Raw genomic sequence first — 27,882 nt, 5'->3', positions numbered from 1 at the left:
TTGGTGTTGACTGGGTGTGTTTGGTGTTGACTGGGTGTGTTTGGTGTTGATGGGTGTGTTCGGTGTTGACTGGGTGTGTTTGGTGTTGACTGGGTGTGTTTAGTGTTGACTGGGTGTGTTTAGTGTTGACTGGGTGTGTTTAGTGTTGACTGGGTGTGTTTAGTGTTGATGGGTGTGTTTAGTGATGATTGGGTGTGTTTAGTGTTGATGGGTGTGTTTGGTGTTGACTGGGTGTGTTTGGTGTTGACTGGGTGTGTTTGGTGATGACTGGGTGTGTTCGGTGTTGACTGGGTGTGTTTGGTTTTGCAGGTAAATGGCAGGGGGCCGCAGGCAGCAGTGCCCATCTCTAGCCGGCCAATGCAGTGTGTAGGGCCTGCTGTCCAGGGCGACGTCAACATGAACGGGGTGGGGGAGCAGGTGGACATCCTGCCACCAAACTGCATGGTGAAGGAGCGCTGGAAAGTGGTGAGTGACCACACGCCTATGTGTGTGTGTTCGTGTGTGTGTGTGTGTGTGTGTGTGTATGTTTCTGTGTGATGTGTGTCTAAAAAGATCAACTGTGTTCACACATTTGTTATAGTAAATTTGTTTAGTACACAAAGGCACGTACTTTGCACACACTCACATGGTCAGGTGTTTGTGAGGCCCTTTGAAGTCTCGGCCCTTTGCTCTCAGGATACCAGGTGTGAGAGGAGGAGACATGGCGACACAATATGGCCCCTGTTTTCTGACCCACATGCTCACATGCGTTTATCTGTATTGTGCAGTGTATTTGAGAGTGTGCCCTTTTGGGTGATCTTATATGAATACCAATCGTAATGTTGATACTCTTTACACACACAGGCTTAGGGAGGTCAGTTAAGGGCAGCCTTTATTCTATCAGGCTGCTGTTATTGTCAAGTTAACTAGACTACTTAGTAGTTAATATTCCATGATGAACCTCTCCTAATCATTATATTAGACACATACAGTGTTGAGATTTTGACTTCAGTGACCCCACAGCTTCCCAATACCATTAATTTATGTATCACTGTCTCAAAACAGTTCCAACTATGACACATTTTCCCCTGAAAAATCTATTAGTATGCATTGGGGATTGTAATAGATGTGTTTACTTTGTAACACATGCTGTGTTTTTCTGCTATTGGATAAATCTGCAATACACATTTAAAATCTGAAAGATGATGGTAAGGAATTTTGAAGATTTGAAAGCCATTGGAAATGTATGCTGGTGTTTCATTAGTGATAAATGCCATGATATGTGTGATCAGCAAGTGATAGACAGACTGTCTGTTGTGATGCCACTATAGGGAATATGTGGATATTACAGTTTGGCTGTTAGTTAACCAAGAAACAGGTGTTTTTTTAGCAATGTCATCTGACTATGAGCAGTGAGACATGCACATAGACACATAGACATCAGGTAGTCTTCTGTTCACAGTGGTCTGTGTTAATTAAACCTAGTGACACAAGCCAATGAGCCTATGTAACAGCTAAATTATACTATATATGGACTGTACCATAGGCATATCCGTAAACACACAAAGCTACCGGTACTTTAGTAAAGTGGCCTTTTTGTCCAGGGCCCTGGATGTCTGTCTCCACCAGTCTGACTTCGTAATGCTGTAGTAGAAGATAGAAGATATAGGCTATATTTACTTTATGTCAAACCATAAGCCAATCTTTGGACAAGAAAGTATCATATGACTTTAAAACACAAACTTGATTTACGGATTAAAAACAGGTGTGAGTAAACCACTCCATGCCTGCCTGAGAGTCGTTCACAAGAGGTTTTAATAAGGCTTGTAGTTGCATAAACTGAGCAGCTAAGACATACAGTATTATATAATGACAACTTAACAGACAGTTTGTCCATTGTGTTTTAACTCTCTCTCACTCTCACTCTCCATTTCCCATAACCTTGTTCTCTCTGTCTGTCTGTCTGTCTGTCTGTCTGTCTGTCTGTCTGTCTGTCTGTCAGCTCAAGAAGATAGGGGGAGGTGGTTTTGGGGAAATCTATGAAGCACTGGACTTGCTGACCAGGGAAAATGTGGCACTGAAGGTGGAGTCGGCCCAGCAACCCAAACAAGTGCTCAAGATGGAGGTGGCTGTTCTGAAGAAACTCCAGGGTAAGCAAGTGTGCTCTCATGCTTGCCTCAGGCAGCAAGTCTCTGGTTTTCTTGCAGTAAATGCTCACAAGCAAATGGAAGCACACATTTATGTGTCACTGATCAGGAGTCCATTTGTCACATTTGAAGTATTGTCCATTTCTCCATTTGAAGAAGTCCATTTCTTAAATGTTGTAGCTAAGTGTATTTTAGTGTGGCTTAGTTCTGCTTACACCCATATAGGCCCTATCCCTATCTCTTGTACCATTAAACACAGTTTCTTACTCACCTGTGGCTCCCTGTACATATCATTGGGAATTATGTGTGAGAGTCTCTGCCCATCTGTCCATCTGTTTCTTGAGGCAAGCTAACCAAACTAACTGACTGAGTAGTAGAGGAAGTAATCTTAACCTGCATCTGCTTGTAGAGTTGCTTCCGTGGTGTGCACAGAAATCATGAAGTGTGTCACACATAATCCATCGGAAGTGGGCCCCTGGCTCAGTCAATCAGACATCTGAAGCTGTAAATGTATAGCATGTTCAACTAACCCGAAAGCTGTGGAGAAACTGTAACATGTAAAGACTTTAAATCTGTACTCAGTGTCTCTGTCTGCATGAGGGAGTGGAGATTGTTCTAAATTATATAGCAGAGAATGTTGCACCTTTTCATTGTTGCTATTATATTGTGTGGAGAATTGTGTGGATTGCTATTTCTGTTGCAATGATGATGCAAAACCTGACAAATTCAGTTTGATTCTGTCGCTTGGTATATAACTATTTATCTAGAAGCTGGAACGTTAAATAGTTCAGGTACAAATATTTCCTGTGATAAAGACTGAACTATAAATCCAATTGTGGACTGTTTTTCATAAACGTACACTTTCACTGTTTTTCACTGGATGACTCCTATTAGCTCTACTGGAGCAGTGAGCCAGAGCCCAGGCAGAGCGTCTGATTCGGCTAATAGGCTTTTAGCTTATCACAGGAAGGTACAAACACAAACACAGTAATCATAACCACTTCAGAGCTGTGCCTTTAACATTGCACATGCACATGAGCGCATCAGCGGACACATACACACCCTCTCCCTCTCTTTCTCTCTCTCTCTCTCTCTCACACACGCACACACACACACACACACACACTCAAAGTGCAGGGGTTTTCTTTGGTTGTCAGATCCGTTTTTTTCCAGCTGTGGCTTTGCAGTGCTGCTGGGAGCTTCCAATAGTACAGGGAGGTTTCCAAGGGTAATAGGCGTGAAAGAGATAGCAAGAGAGCGAGGATCAGGGAGACAGAAAGAAAATGTGTGTGTGTGTGTTTGCCCTTCTTTTAGGACACTGTGAAATGCCTCCTGATGTCCTCTAGCCACTGTTCTCATTAAAGCGTAACGGAATAAGCACTCAAAACAGTACCATTCCACTTCTAATTGTATTGCATGTCTCTTTCATCACCTTTATGTTATGTTTACACTATTTTCAGGGAAAAACCATGTCTGCAAATTTATCGGATGTGGACGAAACGAGAAGTTCAACTACGTAGTTATGCAGCTGCAGGTACAGTGACCAGTGCAGTGACCACATCATGTCAACTGAGAATTGTAATGAAATGATCAAACTGTCTGTAGTCAATGTAGTCAGTGTTGGAGTGCATAATAACATTAATAAGTTTATCGATTCTGTAAATCTCATAATCCCCAAATAATCCTTTTACAGTTACCAGTCAGTTCAGTTGTGTTGCATCACACAATAGATGAGGGCAAACAAGAGCGGCGAGGATAAAAGATTGATTCTCTCTCTCTCGCGCTCTCTCTCTCTCTCTCTCTCTCTCGCTCTCTCCCCCCCCCCCCCGCTCTCCTCTGTAGGGGAGGAACTTAGCTGATCTGAGGCGCAGCCAGCCTCGGGGGACCTTCTCCATGAGCACCACGCTCCGCCTGGGCAAACAGATCCTGGAGTCCATAGAGGCCATTCACTCAGTGGGCTTCCTGCACAGGGACATAAAGCCTGTACGCCACCTGCCCTTACCAGCTCCTATCTCACCAGCTCCCGTCTCACCTCCTCCTATCTCACCAGCTCCCATCTCACCTCCTCCTATCTCACCTCCTCCTATCTCACCAGCTCCCATCTCACCTCCTCCTATCTCACCAGCTCCCATCTCACCTCCTCCTATCTCCCATCTCACCTCCTCCTATCTCACCAGCTCCCATCTCACCTCCTCCTATCTCACCTCCTCCTATCTCACCAGCTCCCATCTCACCAGCTCCCATCTCACCTCCTCCTATCTCACCTCCTCCTATCTCACCAGCTCCCATCTCACCTCCTCCTATCTCACCTCCTCCTATCTCACCAGCTCCCGTCTCACCTCCTCCTATCTCACCTCCTCCTATCTCACCAGCTCCCATCTCACCTCCTCCTATCTCACCTCCTCCTATCTCACCTCCTCCTATCTCACTAGCTCCCATCTCACCTCCTCCTATCTCACCTACTCCCATCTCACCTCCTCCTATCTCACCAGCTCCCATCTCACCTCCTCCTATCTCACCAGCTCCCATCTCACCTCCTCCTATCTCACCAGCTCCCATCTCACCAGCTCCCATCTCACCTGACCCCCTCTGCTCATTTACTATTCACAATACTGGAGGCTAATTTGGCTACGGCGAAATTCAATTGTTTAAATGTTAGATCGATCCTTCTTCCTCCAATTTGTTCAGTTAATCAATGTCATTGAATTTGCTCGTGGGTAGCAGACAGACTTTTGTGTAGATGTGTGTATGTGTGTGTGTGTGTGTGCAGCTTTGACATTGCTACAAATCCTGGAAGACTGATTTATGCTCTCTCTCTCTCTCTCTCTCTCTCTCTCTCCCTCCCTCCCTCCCTTCCTCTCCCTCTTCCTGCTTTGCTGCCTTTAGTCCAACTTTGCCATGGGCCGGCTGCCATCGACATATAGGAAATGTTACATGCTAGACTTTGGACTGGCGAGGCAGTACACCAACACCAGCGGAGAGGTGCGGCCGGTGAGTACCAGCTCCCTGCAGCGGGACCGCCGTCAGCATCGTCACCACCCGGCCTCCATCTTAGCTCTGCTGCCCCCCGACACACACACACACACACACACACACACACACGCAGCCGACACCCAGAGCCCTTAAAAGAGATTGAATGTGTCTCTTTCATGTTGATAAAGGGAGAGTAATGGAGCACAGAAGGGAAGAGTGGAATATATGGCAAGTCTAATCTTTCTGCTTACTCAGATGGGTCACGTTGATTAAGCACCTGTACTGCTGCAGAAACTCAGCCATTAATTAAACTCGGCTTGCAGAAATCTCCACACATACACATACCCACTCCTCCTAGATTGGACTAGTAATACCATAATTCTTAAAATAATATTTCCTGAGTTAGTCTCCGTATCTTAACTGATGTACCAGTATATAATAAGAGCGTGTTGTTTAAGCTGGAAGTGGGTAAAAGTCTCTCACTCCCAGTAAATAATGTATGAGGTATGTAGTGCATCAGAGTCCCAGGGGAGATGTGGTGTCATGGCCTGCATGCTCGGCACTGCAATGAACAGCAGAAGACCTTGGGCTGTGTTAACCAGCACCATTAGAAATCTCACAGCCATGTCCTTACCCTACTGCTGTTGGATTGTATCAAGTAAACATGGTGTCATTTAATATCTTTGGTTTTGTCATTGTGGTATTTGTGATGTATGTTCTGTTTTGTTTAATTTGGATTCAGTAAAACTTGTTATGTTTCATTATTTGTGTCTGAGAATGTGTTATGATTTAAATGCTTTGTCATGTTTGTTTTTGTTCATTTCGCAGTTCCTTTGGTCCTTTTTGTTGGAAGCGCATGCTTTTATTCTCAAGTGCTTGTTCCCCTTGCCATAGCGACAGAGTTGCATTGTGAGTGGTCTCTCTCAGCACCTCTCTGTCCTCTACTGGACTGCAGAGCACCTCACATTCTCCTCTCTGGACGCCCAGTCCACAGCACACACCAATACCTCCCTCCCTCCATCCATCCTTCCTTCTTTTCTGCACCCTTTTTCTCAGTTTCTCTCCTCTTTTCCCTCTGCCTCATTACTCCTGTCCTTCATCTCCTCTAGTAAGGGCCTCTCTGTGCTCTCTCCCGCTTGACCATTTGTTAGAACATCCACACATGTGCCACCAGAGGTGACATGGGGACAAACAACATCCACACAGGTGCCACCAGAGGTGACATGGGGACAAACAGAAGGAGGGTGACACTCTTCCACTCAGGAAAGGGATCAGGGGATTAGAGAGGAGAGGAGGGGAGGGGAGGGAGAGAATTGAGAGGAGAAGAGAGAAAGAGAGAAAGAGAGAGTAGAGGAGATCAAGAGCTGAAAAGGAGAGAAGAAAGAAGAGAGAGGAGAGAGGGATGAGAGCTGGAGAGGAGAGAGGGATGAGAGCTGGAGAGGAGAGAGGGATGAGAGCTGGAGAGGAGAGAGGGATGAGAGCTGGAGAGGAGAGGTGGAGAAGTAGCTAAGCTGAGGCACTGATTGCAGATGCAAGTGGAGAGAGAAGCCTGTTCCCCTGGGCCAGCCAGTGTACACCGCGTGCTGCACACCGCGTGCTGCACAAACACTGTTCTCAGTGCTTGAGGGTATATGGCGTGCCTCTCTTCACACAACACATGATAACACACACACACACATACATATTATTAAAAGTATTAAATGTGTGAGATCTGAATTCATTTTAATTCACAAGGAGACTGAAATGTTGCTAAATATGTCATTTTCAGCCAAGAACGGTGGCAGGATTCCGGGGGACAGTCAGATATGCGTCTGTCAATGCTCATAAAAACAAAGTATGTGCTGTGTTTTTCATGCAATGTCAACATTTCCTATATCCACATGAATACATTATCTGTGCTTCATGTGAGTGATTAGAAACTGATTCTGCTCCTTGTTTAACAGGAGATGGGTCGGCATGACGATTTGTGGTCCCTGTTTTATATGCTGGTGGAGTTCACTGTTGGTCAGTTACCATGGCGAAAAATTAAGGATAAGGTAATTCACCCCGCTAGTTAGGAGGCAACTGTGTAATCAAGTGTGTGTCACCCTGAATTAAACCTATCACACCATTTAATTTACTGTTTGTCATGTGTCAGATTTCTTTCTGTTGTATTGCTAATCTCAGATTTGATGTTGTGATGAACAGGAGCAGGTGGGTCAGATTAAGGAACGCTACGAGCACAAGATGCTGCTCAAGCATATGCCGTCGGAGTTCTACATCTTCTTGGACCACGTGTTGGGGCTAGACTACTATACCAAACCAGATTACCAGGTACTAGGATCTCCCTCTAACTCCCTTTAACAGCTTCTTCCATTTGAAATAAACTTGTATGTGTGTTGTGCTGCATTTATGTATTTATTATATATGAATTTGTCTTTACCCAGCAAATGATATATAAATATTAAATATTATCAAATGATTCATGTCAGTGTAAAATTGTTCGGTCTTACTGGGAAATTTCAAACACCATTATCATAAACCTGCTAATTACCAACCATTTCGTTCGAAAATTCTAAAACAACAATGTTTTTTAATACTTCAAAATAACATTTGCTAAATTAACCTTACATTTTTCAGTAGCCATAGGTGTGTAGATTTGAACAAAATCTAGTTTGGTTCTTACCGGGGCTTTTACTGCCTGAAATATCCGATTTTGTTTACCACGCTCGGAGTTTAGTGCTGGGCTGGTGGGTGCTTATTCCCAACCTTTCTCACAGCACATCAACGGTTAGCCCGAGAATTCTCGTCAGCCATTCACGCAGCCTTACAACACTGTTTACAGCTGTTCGAGTCACGATAAAATGTAATTTTTGGTACATAGCTAATTTAGATATTATTTATATTATAATTAACTGGCATCTAACTTTACTGTACATCTTTCTCTAGGCCTATAGTAGTAGTAGTTTCAGTAACCATATGTTTATTTTTATCTACAATCATAATCTGTTTATTATTTTTATTATTATTATTATTAGTTTGTATTTTCATTTATTTCTTTTTATTTTTTGTCATTTATGTCTTTATATTTTGTTTTTATTACTGTTTATTTTATTTCTGAGCACCTTGGGTCAATAACATTGTGTTTAAGTGTGCTATATAAATAAATATGACTTGACTTGACTTGACTAGATAAACGTATGGTGTGGGTGCTTGCGTTTCTTTAGGAATCCGCCGTCTTGGTTTGTATAGAAATGAATATTAAGTGACACATACACGTAAGAGGTTGGACATACGTGATGGTTGGTAATATGTCACGTTCCTATATATTATTTATAAAAGTGAAAACAAAAAAGCTGAAATAATTAAAATGTAAATTATAAAGTTGAATTTAAAACAACACATAGGATATACATTAATGCCGTCAGCTGTAGTCTCTCACATGGTGATAGTGTACACTAATGTAGATATACTGTATTGTATTTACAAAGTGTATATATTACGTTAGCTCAATCATTCAGTAGTAATTGGCTCTCTTCTCCATGTTAGTGATATCTATAGAGGCATGATGTTTTATGGGGCGATAAAGAGACCAGCTAACTGCTTAATAACTACTGTAACTGATCATTTATGTGTCAAAGGCATCTGCCTCTAATGACTAGCCACACATTTTTATCTGCCTATTAATTGATGCGATTAGATAAGGGGTAAAATATTGTCTCATTAAAATCATTTAATTAAATGGTCAAATTAACAGGCATAATTGAGTGTCAGTAGTGCATTCAAATCCTCTGTCTAATTTCTAGCCACCTCTGACTCTCTTCACCCCTCCCCTCCCCTCCCTCCCTGTCTCTCTCCCTCTTTCACTCTCCCTATCCCTCCCTCTCCCTCCCTCCCTCCCCCCTCCCTCTCTCCCTCCTTTCCTCCCTCTCTCTCTCTAGTTGCTGATGTCAGTGTTTGACATGAGCATGAAGGACAGGACCATTACTGAGAACGAGTCGTATGATTGGGAGAAAGCAGGGACAGAGCCTATGCTGTCAACCAGCACGCCTGCCCCACCCCAACAAAACACCAGACCGACTGCTGCAGTGGCAGGGTAAGACACACACACACACACACACACACACACACACACACTGACACACACTAAATAACCCACTCTGCAATTCTGGCTTGCCAATTATCTCTGTCTCTGTCTCTTTCCCTTCTCCTCATCCACTTCTATTGAAGCTTATGGCCCCACACACACACACACACACACACACACACACACACACACACACACACACACACACACACTTATATGGGTGTGTGTCCTTGGGGAGGCGGCTCTGACGCCTTCTGCGTTGCCTCACCGTCTGATGTGTGTCTGTGATCTCCCTGACTGCACCTCAGGCGGCCCTGACTGGCTGCAGAGCACAATGCAGCAGAGCGCCTGCCCACGGGACCCCCTTCCTCCTGGAGCCCAGCGCACTTTTAGTCATTCTGATGCCCGGCACAGGGCGGCGAGCCTGGGACTGTGCACTGGCTCCCTCAGAGTTGGCAGTGGTCCAGAACGGCTGCCTTTCATCTCGTCCACTGCACCCACCCCGTCCCTGAAGTGCTACTCTGCTTGCGTGTCCAAAATCCTCTTCTTCTTATTTGGAAGCATTCACACAAACAAACATGAGCAGTGCTGACTTTTCTTTTTCTTTTTTTTCCTTCTACAATAGATGACTTTGTTTACGTATCCTTAGGAATTTCTGCATTCATTTGAAAGCATTACCCAGTCCCATTTGGGTTAGAGCCAAGATCCAGAGCAGGGCATTGGCATTTAAATTCACACGTCGTCTTATTCCCTCATCCTGTGTCTAGACTGCTTTTCCTTTAGAAGAGAAGACCGTGGTGTTAACCTGTCATTTGGAGACTATAGATGTGTTTTTCATTTAATAATATACTTTTATGCGACACCTTTACATTTCTGTTTGACATACTGTAGGCTTACATGTAGACCATGATTTATTGCTGGCAGTGACTGCATGGTTCTGGTTGATTAGACTGATGTGGAACCTGTGTGAAACATAAATATAGTAAAAATGTGATCAATGACTTGATCAATGGATTTGACCAGTCAATTTACATAAAGCCTTTTAGATGCTTTCTGGAGAGGACTGTATTCACTTACATCATGAACAACTTAGACTTCTCACACACAATCCAAGAATATCTGAATCAGAGCAGAACTGAACTGAAAAAAATATCTCACTTAAAAAGATTGATCATGAGCAAAATAGATACTATGTCCTGCCAGAAAGTGATATCAAATGGTAGCAGTCGCATTTATGTACATGACATGTTTACAAATCCTAGCCTTGTTTTCTGTCTTGATTTCGTGTTTCTGTGTGACTTTGGCTCTGGCTTTGACTCTGCACTCTAATCTAACGACGGCCGTATGACACCTCCTCCTGGTTTCCCAGAGTGGTCAACATAACGCCGGTTCCTGGGGAGCAGCCGCGAGAGAACACGGACGATGTCCTACAGGATGAGCACCTAAGTGACCAGGAGAACGCCCCACCCGCCCCAGTGCCCAGCAGGCCCAGCGACGCCGCCCATCCCCCACCCGAGGGAGAGGCCTGGGACGACACGGACTTCAACCGCAACAAACTCAGGATCAGCATCAGCAAGGTTCTCACTTATCCAATGCTACCAGAGAGGGTTAAAGCGGAGCTTTATGCTAGTAATCAAGGATCTTTGGTGCTATCGCCAGTGCAGGCTAGCAGAAACATCCTAATGAGCTTCATACAGTAGCAATACAAGCTTCTAAAAATGACTCTCCATTAAGCTTCAAAGAAAATGCTCTCAGTTAACCTCAACAACACCCATCTGATCTCACAGTGAAAATGAAAGAAAATACAAATTCAAATGAAAGAGAAAATCCTATTTAACGGATGGTTTTTGGTTTGCTGCTGACAGACACAGGTGGCTTTGGAGGAGGAGGGTCAAGCAGGAGGGACGGACTCTGCCGAGGCGAAAGCTCTGGAATCTCCCAGCGGACAGGCGCGTGCCCTCAGGTTCCGCCGTGTCAACAGCCCCGAGTCTGACCGACTCTCTGGTGCAGATGGCCGAGCAGATGCCTATGACAGACGGTGAGGAAGTTTTGTGTGTTGATTCTGTGCGTTGGAGTAGATTGATTATCAGGAGACTGTGTAGATGAACTTAAAATAGAAACAATAAAATGAAAATAAATAAATCTATTGAGAAACAGGGGCATTTTCTCCTCCACTGTTAAAACGAATGTGTTGAAAACAACACAACTAAGGACAACATAGTTTGTGTTGTTTCCTTTTTTTTATTTGTTACACAATATGTGTTGAAAACAACACAACTTGCATTGTTTTTTAACACACCTCTGTGTCCAGATAGGGACAACACATTTGTTTTAAAAGTGTGGTTCGCCATTATATGTTTCAGTTCCATTCATAGCTAGAAAGCAAATGAGGAGGCAGAGCGTGACTTTCAGATTGAGCTTGACTTTCAGATTGAGCGTGACTTTCAGATTGACAGACGCTGTACACTGACCTGTGTTGTCTGTGTACCGTGGTGGTCCGCAGGTCTCGCATGGACATCCTGTGCTCCCCGTCCCGGCTGGTCTACTCCTCGCAGCCAGCCCAGATGCTCTCGCTGGACGCGGGGCAGGGCGAGCGGCAGGCCAGTGGGCGGCAAGACGCCTCGGTGGACGCCGACCAGGAGGCCCACAGCAATGCCTTCATCCACTCGGTGCCGCTGGCCGAGGAGGAGGACTTTGACAGCCGCGAGTGGGTCATCATCGACAAGGAGATGGAGCTGCGCGACTTCCTGCCGGGTGCCGAGCCCACCACCTCGGGCACCACGGACGAGGAGCCCGAGGAGCTGCGTCCGCTGGAGGACCACGAGGGCCGAGGGCGGAGGTGCCACGACGGTGTGGTGCGGCCCAAGACCCACTCGGCCGAGCGGACGCGCTGCATGATGGCTCTCAACAACGGGGAGGGCGCGGGGCCCAGCCCCGCCCACTCGCCCTGTCACTCACTGCCTCACACGTGCCCCCGGAGGAGAGAATCCGAACCGTTTGGTCCTCACAGACAGGTAAGAGCGACTCTGTGTGTGTGTGTGTGTGTGTGTGTGCGCGTGTGTATTGTTGGCGTATGCTTGTATGAGAGAGTAAGAATGTGCGTGTGTCTGAGCAAAGAAATGGTGCATATCTTTGCATGTGTGTATATGTGTGCGTGTGTGTGTATGTGTGTATGGGTGTGCGTGTGTGTGTGTGTGTGTGTGAGTGTGTGTGTGTGTCTACTGGCCCTCTGCGGTGTCGCAGCACTCTTCTTGATTCATTCACTTGTCCGTCATGAAAGCGCACATGAGCCACATGAGCGGGAGGTGAATTGATCAAGGCAGGCTGCTGGAGGCTCGCTCTGCTGACGGACAGGCTACAGGCTCTTTGAACACTCAGCCATGGGGGTTTCAAAAGCTCCCATTTCTCATCTTTTACCGTGTTGTTTTATTCCTCCATTCACCGCCTGGTGTAAAAAAAGCTGCTTTGAACGGCTGTTTTTACATGTCATTTCACCAAGACTCTTCATGCAAATTTATGGTGATCTTTCAGCATAAATTTTTGTTTTGGCCTTTTATTTTCTGCGGTTATATTTTTGTGCCATGTGCGTCAGGGTTCTCGTATGGTAAGTTGTTGTGTTGGGCCACATGAAGCGCAATGACACCATTTCTGTGTGACAATCTGATCTACAGAATGTGATTTACATACATTGATTGTCTAAACATTGTCTTCCCTGCTGTACATTATGGGATACAGTCAGTGAACAGTGTAAACATGGTCATGTAGGTGAGAGCGAATAAATTGTGGTTCGGTGAAAATTGGGTCATCTTTATGAGGCAAATTATGGTTGTTCTTCTGGTTTGTACTGCGGGTGCAGTAGGTCTCAGTGGATTGAGAGGATCTGTGTGAGGAACTGTAGCAGAATGTGTAGGCAAACACAGTAGATATTAACCTACTGTCTGTATCATTTACTGTGTGTGAGTGGGTGTATGTTTATTGTTTATATTTGTTTGGTTGAGACAGAGAACATGCTTCATTAGGCGCATATCATTGCCTCATAGTCCAGGGTACACTTTTCCTGTGTGATAGGCTTTCAGAACACAGCAGTTTCACAGTTTTCTTCAGGGACACCTTTGAGGCAGACAGCTTCCCTGTCTGAGACTGCCGTGAGCTAGTCTTTATTTGGTTGTTTTGGAAGATGTTGCATATTGCATGGGGATAAGGATGCTCCCACCATTTTGAATGCATTGGTACTTGATGTATATTACAGTACAGTGCATGTATATCAAATATGAATGTATGCACTGTACTGTTTGTCTCTTCCATGAAAAATGAGTACCATACTTTTACATCAGAGTAGGCCTACATTTGTAGAAATTCAAGATTTTGACATTTTGAAGGCAATGCAGTTTTCATTTGAAAGTAGAGCTCAAAGAAACAGTAGTTATTCCTGTATTTGTGCAATACTGTATATGTTCCCTTTGGTGACAGCATTTTCAAGAAAACCCATCACAAAAAATTCTCCCTAGACCATCATTCCAAAGTGTCGGACAGTTAACCGATGTAATGTAATGATCAAATTCCATTGAGAGTACAGTAAAACTGAAGTCCTTTATTTCGGCGTGCCTGTGTGTGTTTGTGTGTGTGTGTGTGTGTGTGTGTGTGCGCATTTTTTATGTTCTGTTTTCCTTCTATGGACTCACCATAACAGGGACATACATTAGATAAGAATGCACAAACAACCACACAGTTGAGAACACACAACTCATACACCACACACACACACACACACACACACACACACAACACGCCGTAGTCTTCCCAGCTTGATTCCTTTTTTCCTCCACTCTTATTGGTCTCTTTCAGTTGGAGGAGGACAGGCCACACCCCCAACACTCTTTCCCGAGGCCCGCCCATTTGAGAAGATTGGCGTCGTATGTGTTCTCCTCCAATTCCATGGAAGCGGAGCCCTTCCCCCACGACCCCGCCCTGGGCAGCCCGGCCATTCAGCGCAGCCGCTCGGCCGAGAGCAGCCCCGCCCACCGGCACGCCCACCGCCGACACATGCCCCTGTTGCCAGGCAACCCACGGGCCCGCCACTCTGTGCTCAACCTGTCGCGCCTCCACCTCCAGCAGATGCTGGCCAAACTCATGAACAAAACGTGATGTGCACTCACACTCACGTACACGCACTCAAACTCATACACACACACATACACACACACACACACACACACACACACACACACACACACACACGGAGTCCTGTACTGTAAATGTTTCACACACACATGTGCACTCTCCACACACTCTTATCACTTCAGGAGAGCAATCCTTCTTTGTTATAAACTGACAAGAAAGGAGAAATGGAAAACCTTCATCCATCTGCTTGTGCAATAACCGTAGGCCAGGAGCCGTGTGTGTGTGTGAGTGTGTGTGGATGTGTGTGTTCATTCCTGAATGAATGTGCGGGTCTGGTTACACTCTGGACGAGAGAGACAGAAAAAGGTCACTTGATACCTGTGGCCACTGAGCTCTCAAAATGGCTGCCAAGGGCCATAGGACGAGGGAGAAAATGCCAGAGATTTTACTGTATACACATTTCTTTTTATGCAAAAAAAAAAAGATATTTTACTGTTTTTAAAGCTCTTGTAATGGACAGCTGCGGACCTGCACATGCTCAGTAGTAATAGGGAACAGGACGAAATCGCAGAACACCCTCTTACCATGGAAACACAGCCACCTATGCATTCACATCCTCCTCATAGCCATCATCACTGTTTCCATCACCACATCATGAGTTGTGTCCCTTGAGCGGTCACTTCAATCCTCAAGACACACTAAACCCTACAACAGGAACAGCCAAATAATCTCCTATTTGGACGAGGCAAAGCGGCCATGGGGACGGAGCTTTGTCCGAGCTGTTGTAGGCGTGCATGTGCACATGTTCCTCTTGAGGCGGGGAGCATCTGCACTCCTGGTCACTTGAATGGGCTGAGGGAGCCGTGTCCGGCTCTGAGCCCTCCACCGTCTTCCCCTGCTTCACTCTCAGCGCATGGCCCGGGAGTGTGGCAGACAGCGTCCGGCTGAGGGCTGGTCAGTGCACTTACAGTACAGTCTGGTCATACCCATGAAATGGAGATCCTAGCGGATGAACAGAGCAAGATGGACCAGTTGGGCTGTAGGACTGATGGCTATGGGAAAGCACTGACTTGTTTGTTTGTTTCTTTGTCTTTTTTTGTGTGTGTGGTTTCTTTATGGTTGCAATATTTAATGATGAACATGAGGGAAGACAGATCATGGATTTGTGCCATCACAAAACATGGTGATGCACACAATTCTGTTTCTGTGTGAGTGGGAGTGTGTTTGTTTTATGTCTGTGGTGGTGGCTATGGTGTGTCTATATGTGTCTATATCTGAGAGAACCTGTGCGTCCTGTGCTGACGTGTGTGTTTGCGTGTGTGTGTGTGTGTGTGTGCTAGTGTATGTGTGCGTGTGTGTCTGCGTGTGTGTGTCTGTGTGTGTCTGTGTGTGTGTGTGTGTGTGTGTGTGTGTATATATGTGTGTTTGTGTATGTGTTTGTGTGTGTGCGCACGCACACTATTTGGGAAGGACATGAGAAGGGCAGAGGCTGCACACTAAGCACTTTCCCTATAGGCACTCAGACGTCAGCATGACCCCCAGCGCATCCCGACGCCCACTCCACGACCAGTTTAGCGCGCGGCCGGCGGCTAGGAAATGGATGAGAACAATAAGCGAGGCTGACAGCACACAGATGGATGAGCCACGCTGGGCAACATCAACAGAGTAGCGTAGCAATACTGAAGCGCACACTTGCTTTTCATTCAGTCGGACTGCCTGAACCGTGTCGGGAGCTAGTGTCTTTGGAAAATCAGTGTTAGCATTAACAGCTCACATGCTTACACAAAGAAATTGCCCTTGGGGTAGATTCGGGCTTCCCATAATGCTTTATACAGTAAATGCTGATTGAGTTTCTCATTTAAAAAACTATTAGCATTTTATTTAGCTAATTTAGTTGCAAGAGAAAATCAAACTGCTTATTAATAGCACTTTCTTTCTAAAGGAACTGAAGAGTAGTATGTGTAAAGATCAGAAGGCACAATACAGCGAAATGGGAGATAGTGCTAATTAAGTAATTGATGTGGATGGTGTTGTGAATTGTGTTAAAAGTATAGATAAGAGATCATGTGGTGGGCTGGGCAAGGCCACCTGAAATACTCTTAGGAGACAGTATAGTGCACTAACAGGTTGCAGCTACAAAGGTGCAGTTCCTGTTTCACTCTGTGTTGAGTACTGTACTCATCTGCGTCTGAGCCATGGGGAGATACAACCTGTACTTTTACCAGCCAAACGGACATAGAGCTCTGCTGGTGTCCTCTGTATGAAAGCCTCAGCTGAGAGGCTGAACTATGTTCAAGATGCTGCTTTGTCACTCGCACCGTTAGATAACTAAGTGAAAGTCCAGTTAGACTGAATGGCAATAGAGAGTTTGGCAATAGTTTGGTGTTTGGGAGGTCATTGTGCTCCCATCATGTCAATGTGTATGTTCAGTGTTGTTCTTTGTGGCTGTGCTGGATATGCATCTGTGTGCTTTTCCGATGACAGATTAACTGGATCAGACATTTGGCAGCAACACTATGGAGGCCCAAAGGCAGTAGCGCAGAGTAAGAATAGATGATCCAACTCTGTCTAGTTCCTGAGTCACCAAACAGGGAGACAAAAAAAATGATACAGACAAGTCTCAAGTGTTGTCTTTGTATGTCTATCTAATCCACTTGTCTTTTAGTTTTATTTATCATTAGTAGTGACAAATTCATAACGTTTATAATTTCCCCACCAAAGAAGAGTGGTATGCAAAACCCATTACTGTGGACCATTGCTGTGGTCATTGTATAGAACCCCATTGCTGCTATGACTACTGTACAACATGGACAGCACCCCTGTGCAGTATCATTCAGTCACCTCTATTTTTATGGTTCACTATCATGTCCATGTGGCATTCTGGAATGCAATGATGCTCTGGCTTTGTGTGCTAGGCTGGATGAACAGGGTTCTCTCTCTACTTATAAACGTATGGAGCAGTGCAACAGCACCGTTGACATACCAGAAAACCTGCTAGAGTGCGCTACCTATTAAATTGAGCCTGGCACAGAAATCACTTATATAGAGTGAGTGAGTCTAGATGGTAATGCAATTTTGTGCTCGTTGAGGTTTAAAGGTGTCCTCTTAATGGATTAGTGCAGCATTTCAGCTTTAGTGGCGCAGTGCTAGTTCAGATAGTTCCCTTACTTAGAGGTTCATTTTTTTTTTTTTTTTTTTCATCACAAAATTGTAAAAAAGTGTATATTTCTTTTATATCAGAAATTTACAATTGTTTTGCTACACAGAGAAGATGCTATCAATGATTGCTGGAGGGGCGGCCGCAGCTGCACCGGTCATGTTTTGCTTTAGCTCTTACTGCTCAGTGCACTCATTCACTTAAACATCCTTCGCCTGATAGAATGCTCTTAGCTTGCTGCTTTTGGTGTCTTAATGCTAAGCACAGCAAACATGGTTTACATGCATTTTCAAACACTCAGAGACATACAGTTACCCTCATGCACTACATGTAGCAACGCATTCTGTCCCTTTTTTAAAAAAATCAAAAACAAAATGACTAAACTACATTGTTGAGGTTTTGGTCAGGAGTTGTACTGTATATAACCCCACTTTATCACAATTCATAGATGACGTCTCTGGATTAAGAATGGGTCTTTCATGTAAGACAAGACAGGCTGCAGTATGAAAGTAGATGCATGTCTGATAAAAGTTTGTCGAAGTGTGTTGTGTGTTTCTTCTCATGTGTTACAGTGATCAGCCTCTAATATAACTTCTTCTTTTCTTTGTGGGCCCCAGTGGCATATGTGGCTAAAGCTTAAAATGAATCTCAACTCACGTCAGATCATTTGCACTGCACTGTGCCTTTTTAACATGGAAATATCATTTGATTGTGCTAGCAGTCTACACAAATTAAGATATTTGTCGCTATATTCAAAGTCGTGTTTCTGTCCGTTTTGATCGTCTCCTACTACAAACAAAACATTGATATGTGTTCACATTCCTCTACCCGTTCCTTTTACGCTCACAATCAGTTGATGACTGCTCCCAGTGTCCACAACTGACAGAATTATTCTACTGATGAGGTCCTGAGAGAGTTGTTATGCTGTGCTGAGTTGCGTGATCATTTTCTCACTGTAGGCTATACTTACTATACAGGTAATGAGGTCAGTGATGGTAAATGATGCGGTAAAACTAGCTCATTTGCAAATGTACACATCAGTACTGTACACTGGCCACCAGCGCTTTGACTCTGCAGTATTTAGTATTTTCTAAAGTGTTTGTGGCCTAATATGCGTCATGTCTTGCGTGATAGTACAGACATGTAGTCTTGGTAACATTGGTCTGGTGTAAAGCGTTGTTGCAGTATTGAGATGGGTAATAATATGGTAGAGAAACTTAGTGGTGTTTAAGATGCTGTAGAGGGAAAAAAATGTACGATGGCTGTACAGTATGTTTAGTAAATATAGACCAGACGTGGAAATCCAAATTCAAAGTTAATTGAAAGTCAGGTTTATGGAGTAAAAAAAAGTATTACATGTAAAATCAGCAGTATGTCACTGAAGATATAGTAACAAAACTCTTCTAGAGTGTTTACCCATATATGTTGTCAAAAAAGTAATTTGGATTCTTTGGGATGCAGGTAGTTAGATAAACATAATTGACAGTTTGAGGGCACTGGGCAGTGTTCCGTTAGATCCAGTATGTGTAAATAATTGTTCACACTGGTTTCACTCCATGTAATGTTTTGTAAGCCATTTTGTCATTTTTCTTTCTCACTCTCTCTCTCTCTCTCACACACACACACCCTACCAATGTGACTAGGGAGACACTGTGCGTGTGATGACATAAAAAGAAAAAAAGGGAAATTTGCTGTGTATGTAGTGTACTGTTAGCTTGATAACATCTCTCTTGGAAAAGCCTCATTAACAAAAGTCAGCAATCCTGTATAGGAAAAGACTTTAGAACTTTATAAAGACAAACAGAGCATTGTTTTGTATTGCAATAACACTGTACAGTTCCACTTGTATCATATCTAGAGAAGCATGTGTTTTGAGCTTTTTATGCTTTTTTTTTTTTTTAAAAAGACTAATGTGTTATTGAACACGCTGCTGGATTTAACATGTGAGTGGTGTAACCGTCAGCATGCTCTGTGTTCTGCTTCCTTGTGCTTCGCTGCTGTACATGCCTTGGGCTAAGCACTGTATTTTGAGCCTACACTTGAAATCACAACGGGCTTGGTGATTTAACTACAAAAAGAAAACAATAGGGACGCAAGATAATATAACACTGTACCATGGTCTTTTGTGCCTTTTAAAAAAATGTATGTCAGTTACTCAAGACAATCCTGCAAAGCTTGTATACAACCAAAATATTAAAGGAATTGGGGAAGAACTCATGCAGTCTGTTTACTCTTTCTCAGTGCTGAATCTAGTAATGTGATGGCGATATGTAGTGTATGTCAGTTAACAATTCTTGCAATCACTTTATCAGCCATGTACATGTAGAGCTACTGAATTCAAAACTAACTAAATGTGTCTGTTTTTTCTATGCACATACAATATTTCCCACTGAATATACTGCTTTAATCCACTGTTAAATGATGTTGTTCTACTATTAAATGGCTTTATCAGTTACTATAATTACTAACCCTAGATGTGCTTGTCAGTGTACTTTGTAATGGCATCACTGAAACCAAGCATATTGCTGATTTTCTTTTGTAGGACATCCAAGAGGCACATCCTGAGGTCCCGCTCCCCCAGACGAGGCTGAAGCGAGTGGACTTCCTGTCAGGGGTGCTGATGTTCGACGTGCCTCGGGAGGAGGGCCGAGAGGGCCCGGGCTCTGGCAGCGAGGGCAGTCCCAAGAGCAGCGAGGGGAGCCCGGAGAACGCAGCGTCCACCCTGATGGCCCCCGCGCACAACAAGGAGCACGACCAGGAGGACGCCTCACGCACCCTGGTGCTGGCCTCGCCGGCCAACGGCCTGGCCTCCCCCGGCAACGGCCTGGTCTCCCCCGGCGACGGGCAGGGCACGTTCACCGCGCTGACGCCACAGAGTGAGCGGCCGCCACCACAGCCGGACGAGGCCGAGCCCGGAACGCTGCCGTTCACCATCATCAGGTCCGATCCCCGGCCCATCATCGCCATGCCGACCGTCAGCATGGTGTCCAGCTCGGGAGGCACGTCCTCGCCGCCGTTCACCAAGGTGGAGCGCACCTTCGTCCACATCGCCGAGACGTCGCACCTGAACGTCATGACGGCCAGACAGCAGCACCCCGGCTCCCACGAGGAGGCAGCGCCGGAGCCCAGCCAATCAGAGAGCGCCAAAGAAGAGGAGGACGAGGATGAGGAGGGGAGAGAGGAGATGAAGGGTGAGAGCGAAGGCGAGGAGGAGGAGAGCAAAAGTGAAGAAGTCTTGCAAGAGGAAGAGAAGGATAGAGAGGAAGAGGAGGAGGAGGAGGAGGAGGAGAAAGAAGAAAACATCAAGAGCGAGACTGAGGAAGAGGAGAAATTAGAGGAGGAGGATAGAGATGAAGAAAGCCCACAGAGTGAGGAAGAGGAAGACAGAGTTGATGACACAGAAAAACATGAAGACATTCCGTGTGATGCAGTGATCCTAGAGGAGGAAGCGTCGGAGAAAGGAGTGAAAAAGAGCGAGAAGGAGAGAGAGAGCGAGAGCGACAAAAGTGCTGAGAGCAAGGAAGAATGCAGAGAGAGCATCTCTGCTTCGCAGGAGGCAGAACATGAGCACATGCCTGAGGCAGCTGTCCAATCAGAAGCTTCCATTCGAAATGCAAAAGAAGCCGTTGTGCAGAACATTCTAGAAGCCGGTGGGGAAACTGATTTAGAGGCAGCGCCGTGTGTTCAGCAGGAAGAGGATGCTGATCAGGAAAAGGTGTGTGAAGTCCTCGCTGCTGATGCAGAGACAGGGGAGGAGATGAAGGAAGAGGCGGGCCTGGAGGGTGAAACACCACCTGTGATTGGTGCTGAGACAAAAGGGGAGGAGCTTGAGACCAACGCTCCAACCAGCCGTCAGCGCCGGAGTCGGATTCCGGTGCCCGTGTCAGAGGAGGAGAGCGGCTCGGACCGGTCGATCCCGAGGGGCCCCGGCTCCCCGCACCACCTGAAGACCAGACGCCCCCACCTGGCTCGGCTGGTCCTGGAGCGCCGACAGAGCCGCCACAGACCGCCCGGTGTGCCCTCCTCCCCGAGCCTGTCCACCACGGCCTCCGAGGACGATCACCAGTCGGACGAGTCCGTGAGGGAGAGGGGCAGGCCACGGGCGGCGGAGGGCCAGAAGAGGAGCAGGATCCCCAGGCTGGTGACGCCGGTCAGGAAACCCCCGTCGGCCCCAGTGACCACTCCCGCTGCACCCCTACACCCCCAGACAACAAAAGCAACCTCCTCTCTGCGCAGGTAAGTGCACCACACCTGGGCATCGTCCATTCTAAACCTACATATGTACAGTATAGGGCGGTGGTAGTGTAGTGGTTAAGGAGCTGGGCTAGCTGCAGTAGCCTGAAAGTTGTCGGTTCAATTCCCGGCTTCCACCACTGTGCCCTTGAGCAAGACACTTAACCCCAAATTGCTCCGGGGACAATGTGATCCCTTGTAATATAGCTGACATATGTAAGTCACTTTGGTCTGCTAAATGTAATGTAATGTAATAGGCCGTAATGACCATCATGGGGACATGACCATCTCTGGCTCATGACTGTCAGCATTCACTGTTGTCAGGGTGCCATGTCATTCGTGCTTAGCAAATGATGCACAATACCTCCAGATCAGTACAGTTAGCTTTAAATTATACCTAAATTGCCAGTTGCACTGGATGAAGCTGAATGCAAATATAATGTAAATGATTGTTGAAATAGCACATTCACGATGGTAAATAACGGACGTGTGGTAAGGGTATATTTTGTTCTCTTCTCTGCAACAGGCTTCGGAAGGCATCCAGCATGGGCTCCTCGTCGCCCAGGTCCCAGCCCTGCCCCTCTGCGGCTCCACAGAGCCGTCCACTCTCTACGGCAGGCCCCACCCTGCTCCGCGGGAACCGCAGTGGCCCTCGCGGAACCCCCCGGGCCCCGGGCTCCCCGTCGGCCGCGCGCAGCATGAGCACCTCCCCGCGTAGTTACTCCACCTCCCGCACCGACAGCCCCTCCCCTCAGCACCACAGACGCCCGCCGGCCGCCGGCGAGAGGAGGAGGCAGCCTGCAGCGCCCGCCCGCCCCGCCTCCACGCCCCCGCCCAAAACCAGAACCCAGGAGCCCGTCTCCAAGAGGACCAGGCCACTCGCCTGTGTGGCCACGCCCGCTAAAGGGAAGCGAGAGACGTCCGAGGGGAAACCTTCCGGTAGATAATAGCCTCACACCTAGCCATACGTTACCCACACCACATCTGCATTACCACAACAACAATTGGGCAAAGGCCCAGGCATAGGCGGTCACTACCACCATATATCCTCTGCGAAGACAGATCTCAACTGACCTGACCGACCAAAATGATGGGAGTCAGAGTGGCGGTCTCGTCTATCGCCACAGCAACTGCTGCAGCTGCTTTGTCAATCCAGATGTGGAGAATATTTGCCATGCACGCACACATAACATACAGTTGTTACCTTGGGGAGTGTTTGCCTGAGTGAATGTGCTTGTGTGTGAGAGAAACTGATGGGAGTGTGTTGGAGTGTGTTCAGTTCAACACGCCTCACTTGCCTTAATGAAATAATGCTTTGTATTGAAACTCCACTGTCACGAATGCTTCCAGTAGAGATGAGTCATTGTCGTCAAACAGAAGTCCTTCATATGATCAGCACATCCTATATGCCAGGTCAGGATTATGATTAATAATTTATCTGAAAAATCAAAGCACTTTCCTGTTCTCTGAGCTTGATCTGATTGTTATTTTTCGTCTCCTGAAGAATTGGCTTATGGTTTTTCCTTATAATCTTTTCCAGCAATTCAAAAAGCAAGTCCTATAGCTCTCATATCTCTCTGAGATTTCTCATTTAAATAGAGAAGAAATCATAATGTTAGGTTTGACAAATATTACTTGAAAACATTTCTCGACAGATCATACAGCTTTCAAATTCAAATGAACATAACAAGCTATTCCAAATTTTGAGGAATTCTCTGCAAATAGCCATAAGGATGATAAACCTGCCAAATATCGATCTGGTATGAAATGGATGCAAACCGTCTAGAAACCTTGCTGTCTATGTTTAAAGGTGCTTGGTACTTGGTACTGGTACACAAAGCAAGAAGGTCAGGACACTTCCACCATGTCAGTTAATCATATCAAGCATACCAAAAGGATACTGAAACGTCCTGTACTATAGCACATACAAACAGTGCACACTGCATAGTCTGTCCAAGAATATGAGGTGGGAAAACCAAACTGCTCATTGTGATGCCAGTCCTTTATCAAGGCTACACTCGTGTCACACCATTATGCCATTTCCTCCTATGGGTCCATCAATTGAACAGCAGCCAACCAGCACTCCTCAGAGAGCAGGCATGCCTTTGGATACCTTTGCTTTTGGTGTTGTTTGATAATCATTTACTATACATCTGTAGAGTAATTTCTTGAAACAAAAATTGTATTAATTTTTTTATTCAGCAATCTAAACTGAGGGGGACAAAAAAGTAAAAAAAAGACGTAAGTTACATAGGTTTTGTTTATGTATTTATTTTTTCCAAGTCTTTGAAATGCTTTGGTTAATCACACAGCAAGCTGTGATTGCAATGACAACCAAATCGCACGACTCTGTGAGGTGCAAAAGTGGGACATTAAGCTTTATTTTGTGTTTCAACTGGCAAGCGCAAAAAACGCCACAACGGCCCACAACACTCTGCCTGCCCTCTGCTCATCTCACAAGCGTAAGAAACAGACAGACAAGCTGTTTCAACAGAACAGTCAAAAGCCAGTTTCGTGTGTTAGAGTGGATGTGTGTGTGAGAGGTTCAAAATATGAAAACAAAAAAGCCTTCTTCCCGATTGGTTTATGAGTCTAATCTAATAAAACACCAAATGGGGTGATGGACTACAGAATACTGAAGTAACCTTAAAATGGGTAATATGGTCTAGAGCAAACACTTTACACTTGAGCTAAGTGAATAACTTGAATGGAATAGCTCAATACTGCCCCCAACAAACCCTCACCAAGCCCAAGTCTCAACAGCTACGCAGTAATATTAGTTATCAGTTGAGATGTGCACATCTCAACCATGTACGGAGGTGAAGAACAGCAGCAGCATTATGTCAGTGAAAAATGAAATATTGAAGTTCTTTAAGCAAGCTCGATATGTATTGATGTGTACTTGACATGTAATGATAAATCAATAAAGATAAACAACAACAGGGTGACAAGTGAAAGGAAGAGAGAGGTACAGTATGTGTATTGAAATGTCCTGTGAATGTTTAATTCCACAATTTCTCTGTGATCCATACCTTATTATTGATGGATAGAAGAAGGGTGACATTCATCAACCAGGCTGGGGTAGTGGTGGAGGGTGCCAATCAGAGTCGATAGCTCCGTCTCCCTGGTTTTGGATCCTGGGGCCCAGAGTCTAGCGTGGGGGACAGAGAGAGGGTGTGTCAGGTGAGCAGAGTTGCCCATTACTCCGCCTTTGTCTTCAGTGTAATGAACGTGTGTTCTCTCCTCTACGGGACTCGTTGACACAGGAGGGACATTGCATGAATGTGTGTTTCATAATTAATTCATTGAATATCTGCTTCTATTAATGACCTTTCTGACAAGTTGTCTGGTTTATCAAAGGTTCCAGTCAATAAAAGTAGCTCCATTGATTCCTTTGAGGTGACTTTGGGAGTTTTCTTCTGAATCTTCCACAGATAGTGTCTCTGTTGAGAAAATCTCTAATATAAGAACCCACTTTATACTTCATACAACTTATGATTGGGTCTGTCTGTCATTAAGCCTTTATCTGTGGAATGGACTCCGGGGATTCAATACTGTCATTCAGAAAGATGAGGATGTTATTTTGTGAGGCTCTATTACATCTCATTGAGTTGCGTCCACTATCCTATGAAAATAAAAAAAGCTGTATATAATTAAAAGAGCTTAAAAGACTTTACAGATCTCTTTAATAACCTGTACCTCTATTATGAGTGGGTAGCTAGCTCTGAACATCATTACCATTATCATGACTAAAACCAGTCTTCAGATGATTCACTGATCCTTCAGTGTTTTTTAAGCTACTGCTGTGTGAGAGTGTTCCTGCATAATATATATGAAAATCAGCTCCTTGTGTGCAAAGGTGAAGCAAAGTTATAACCCTGTTATTTTTTCACTAAAGTCCCACAGAAGATGAGCTCTGAATAAAATTTGGTGGGTCCGGTAAATGATTAGTTTGTTATTGCTGAGGATAATGAGTAGCCTAACGATTATTGTCTTTGACACAGAAAGTCATTCAGATGGATATCAGAGGCCAGGGACACAGTTTGTGTGTGGGGGGGGGGGGTGCGGCAGAAAAGCCTGTGTAAGAGGTGCAAGATTGTCGTCACTGAACATCATGTTTTCAATGTTGAACACTTGGAGACGGACTTTGTGATGAGACTGGCGTGGTTTCAGGAGGGCTGTCACAGGGCTGCTCTGCTGGAGGGCCCCAGCTGCTGAGGACTCTTTGGCCTGTGTGACGCGCCACAGCGCTCCGGGGTTGGGTAATATGAGCAGATGTATCAAAACAACACACACCACTGTACGAATCCTTTGATTTGCACTCAACACGCTCTCGCTGGGAACCACATAAAGAATGTCATATTTGATTTGAGAGGGACTTTTGGTGTTAGTGAGCACACAGTGGGATTAGGGGGCTCAAACAGGGCCGTACAACTACAGAGGTCAGCACAAGCAAAACCGGACCGTGACACTGTTTACAGAGAAAGTAATTTCAGGTTTCGCCTGTACAGTATCTAGTTTACTTGTTTGTCCTTCATGCGAGCAGAATACTGAAAAGTCTTGCTGGACTGGACTCTCAGTGATTTAATGTCCATAAATTTCCAGGGTCCTTCCGCTGCAACAAAGCCGCTTTGATCCTGATCCATAGAACACAATCACCAAACACAATAGGCTCCAGTGTTAATGAAAGCACGTGCAAGCTCTCTCTATAACTCTTTCTCTCTCTCTCTCTCTCTCTTTCTCGCTCTCTTAGACACACACACACACTTACGTACACACACAGACTTATAACTTTTTTTTTATTTTGACCGACCAACTTGACATGCACAAACACATACCCCTGGCACAGTAGTCCAGTTTGAAGTGGGCAAAGGGGGAGAACCAGAGGTTCCCAAGGCCGAGGAGGGGGAGGAGAAGAGGGGCGGGGAGGGGGGGGGGTGGTCTGAGTCATCCACCCAGTGTGCCATGTTTTGGCCCCCCACCTGCCCTCATTAGGAGAGGGCCACTCTCACTACAGGAAACCTCTAGCAGCTGGTCATCCCGCAGCGCAACTCTCTGCAGAGTGCCGCGTTCTCCCCTCCAGCAGGGACGAAGGAAGAAGAGGGACTCTGGACAGCACTGGGCTGTTTGGTGTAGGTGGTCAAGGAGATTACTTCTGACAAGTCACTGGACCCTTGGACCACAAATTTGCACCTGCATCAGTGCACAAGCTTAACAAGATCCTCTTCTTCCATAAACACGTCTGAGAACTGAGAGACCAGGGCTGCCAGTGGTCAGTTTAGATCCTCTGTGGGAAGCTTCAGCATACTGCCAACAGGTGACTGTTTTATATTCTCATATTCTCTACATTTCAATTAATCAATTGTTTTTTGCTTAGTGTCCCGCAAGTTTTTCATGTCATATATTGTTGTAGGCTACCAACAGAAAATGCATTTGTCTCACTTTCAAAGAACTTATATGATTGATATGGTATTACAGTGTATTTCTCCATGGACAAAATATGGCACCAAAATATACAACAGTGTCCTTACCATTCCTGCCTATTCATGCATGCTTGTATGCTTAAATGAGTCATTAGTTTGAACAGACACATAACTTCTTGAGAAATCTTAGCTTTGCAGAAACAAATATGCATAGTAATCCTCTCAAAATTAATGAGAGAAAATATGGAGCCTAGATTACCCAGGTAAATCTTACACCCTGCTATACATCTTTGAAGTGGCTCGCACTTCCATGTAGGAAACTTATATGGAGGAAACTGCCACATTCCTGCTCAGGATCTTTCTCTTTTCAGGAGTTTTTCCTTTTACTCCCTTGTGTTCCATGCTGTGTTTTTGTCCTTTCTTTTGATTACATTACAATAGATTCGATTTGCACTTGCCATGTTCTGTGTTGCCCACTTCTTATTGTTGTTTTGACCAGGCACCTTCACCCATTGTTAGGGCTACCACCTGCACAGCTATCACCCTGGCCGTTGCTGATGCTAGACCCCTTTACTGAGGCATGTGCCCCAGTATTGATCAGCTCAGCCCCTGGAAAATCACACCAGACCTGTCAATCCTCTTATTTTTTGGGGTTAACCCCTGTTTTTAACTTTATCATGTCCATGTTTATTTGTTATACATGGCATATCAGGAGTAAAATAAGCAGTCAAGGCCATGACTGAGTATTTGCACCTTGGAACTGCAGTGAGCCATCATCCTCAA

The 27,882-nt window shown here is 45.3% G+C and overlaps 1 protein-coding gene across 1 annotated transcript; it reads left to right on the top strand.

The window, feature by feature from the left end:
* The first annotated feature begins 357 nt into the window (after window positions 1-357).
* On the top strand, window positions 358-26,835 carry ttbk1b (tau tubulin kinase 1b). The gene is made up of 16 exons (XM_076285200.1): window positions 358-465; window positions 1,982-2,129; window positions 3,587-3,660; window positions 3,969-4,109; window positions 5,013-5,117; window positions 6,868-6,933; window positions 7,043-7,135; window positions 7,287-7,412; window positions 9,020-9,174; window positions 10,535-10,742; window positions 11,031-11,203; window positions 11,669-12,179; window positions 19,986-20,667; window positions 20,875-21,679; window positions 22,203-22,615; window positions 26,672-26,835. The coding sequence occupies exons 1-16, from the start codon at window positions 358-360 to the stop codon at window positions 26,833-26,835; spliced, it is 3,972 nt and encodes a 1,323-aa protein (XP_076141315.1).
* The last annotated feature ends 1,047 nt before the right edge of the window (window positions 26,836-27,882 follow it).

The sequence above is a fragment of the Alosa pseudoharengus genome, unplaced genomic scaffold, assembly GCF_046254945.1.
Source record: "Alosa pseudoharengus isolate Yale_2024_CS ecotype anadromous, Long Island Sound unplaced genomic scaffold, YU_APseudo_1.1 YU_APseudo_1.1_scf_15, whole genome shotgun sequence".
In the NCBI taxonomy this organism is placed as follows: Eukaryota; Metazoa; Chordata; class Actinopteri; order Clupeiformes; family Clupeidae; genus Alosa; species Alosa pseudoharengus.
The sequence above is the reverse complement of the archived record's forward strand: the minus strand, read 5'-3'. Positions and strand labels throughout refer to the sequence as shown.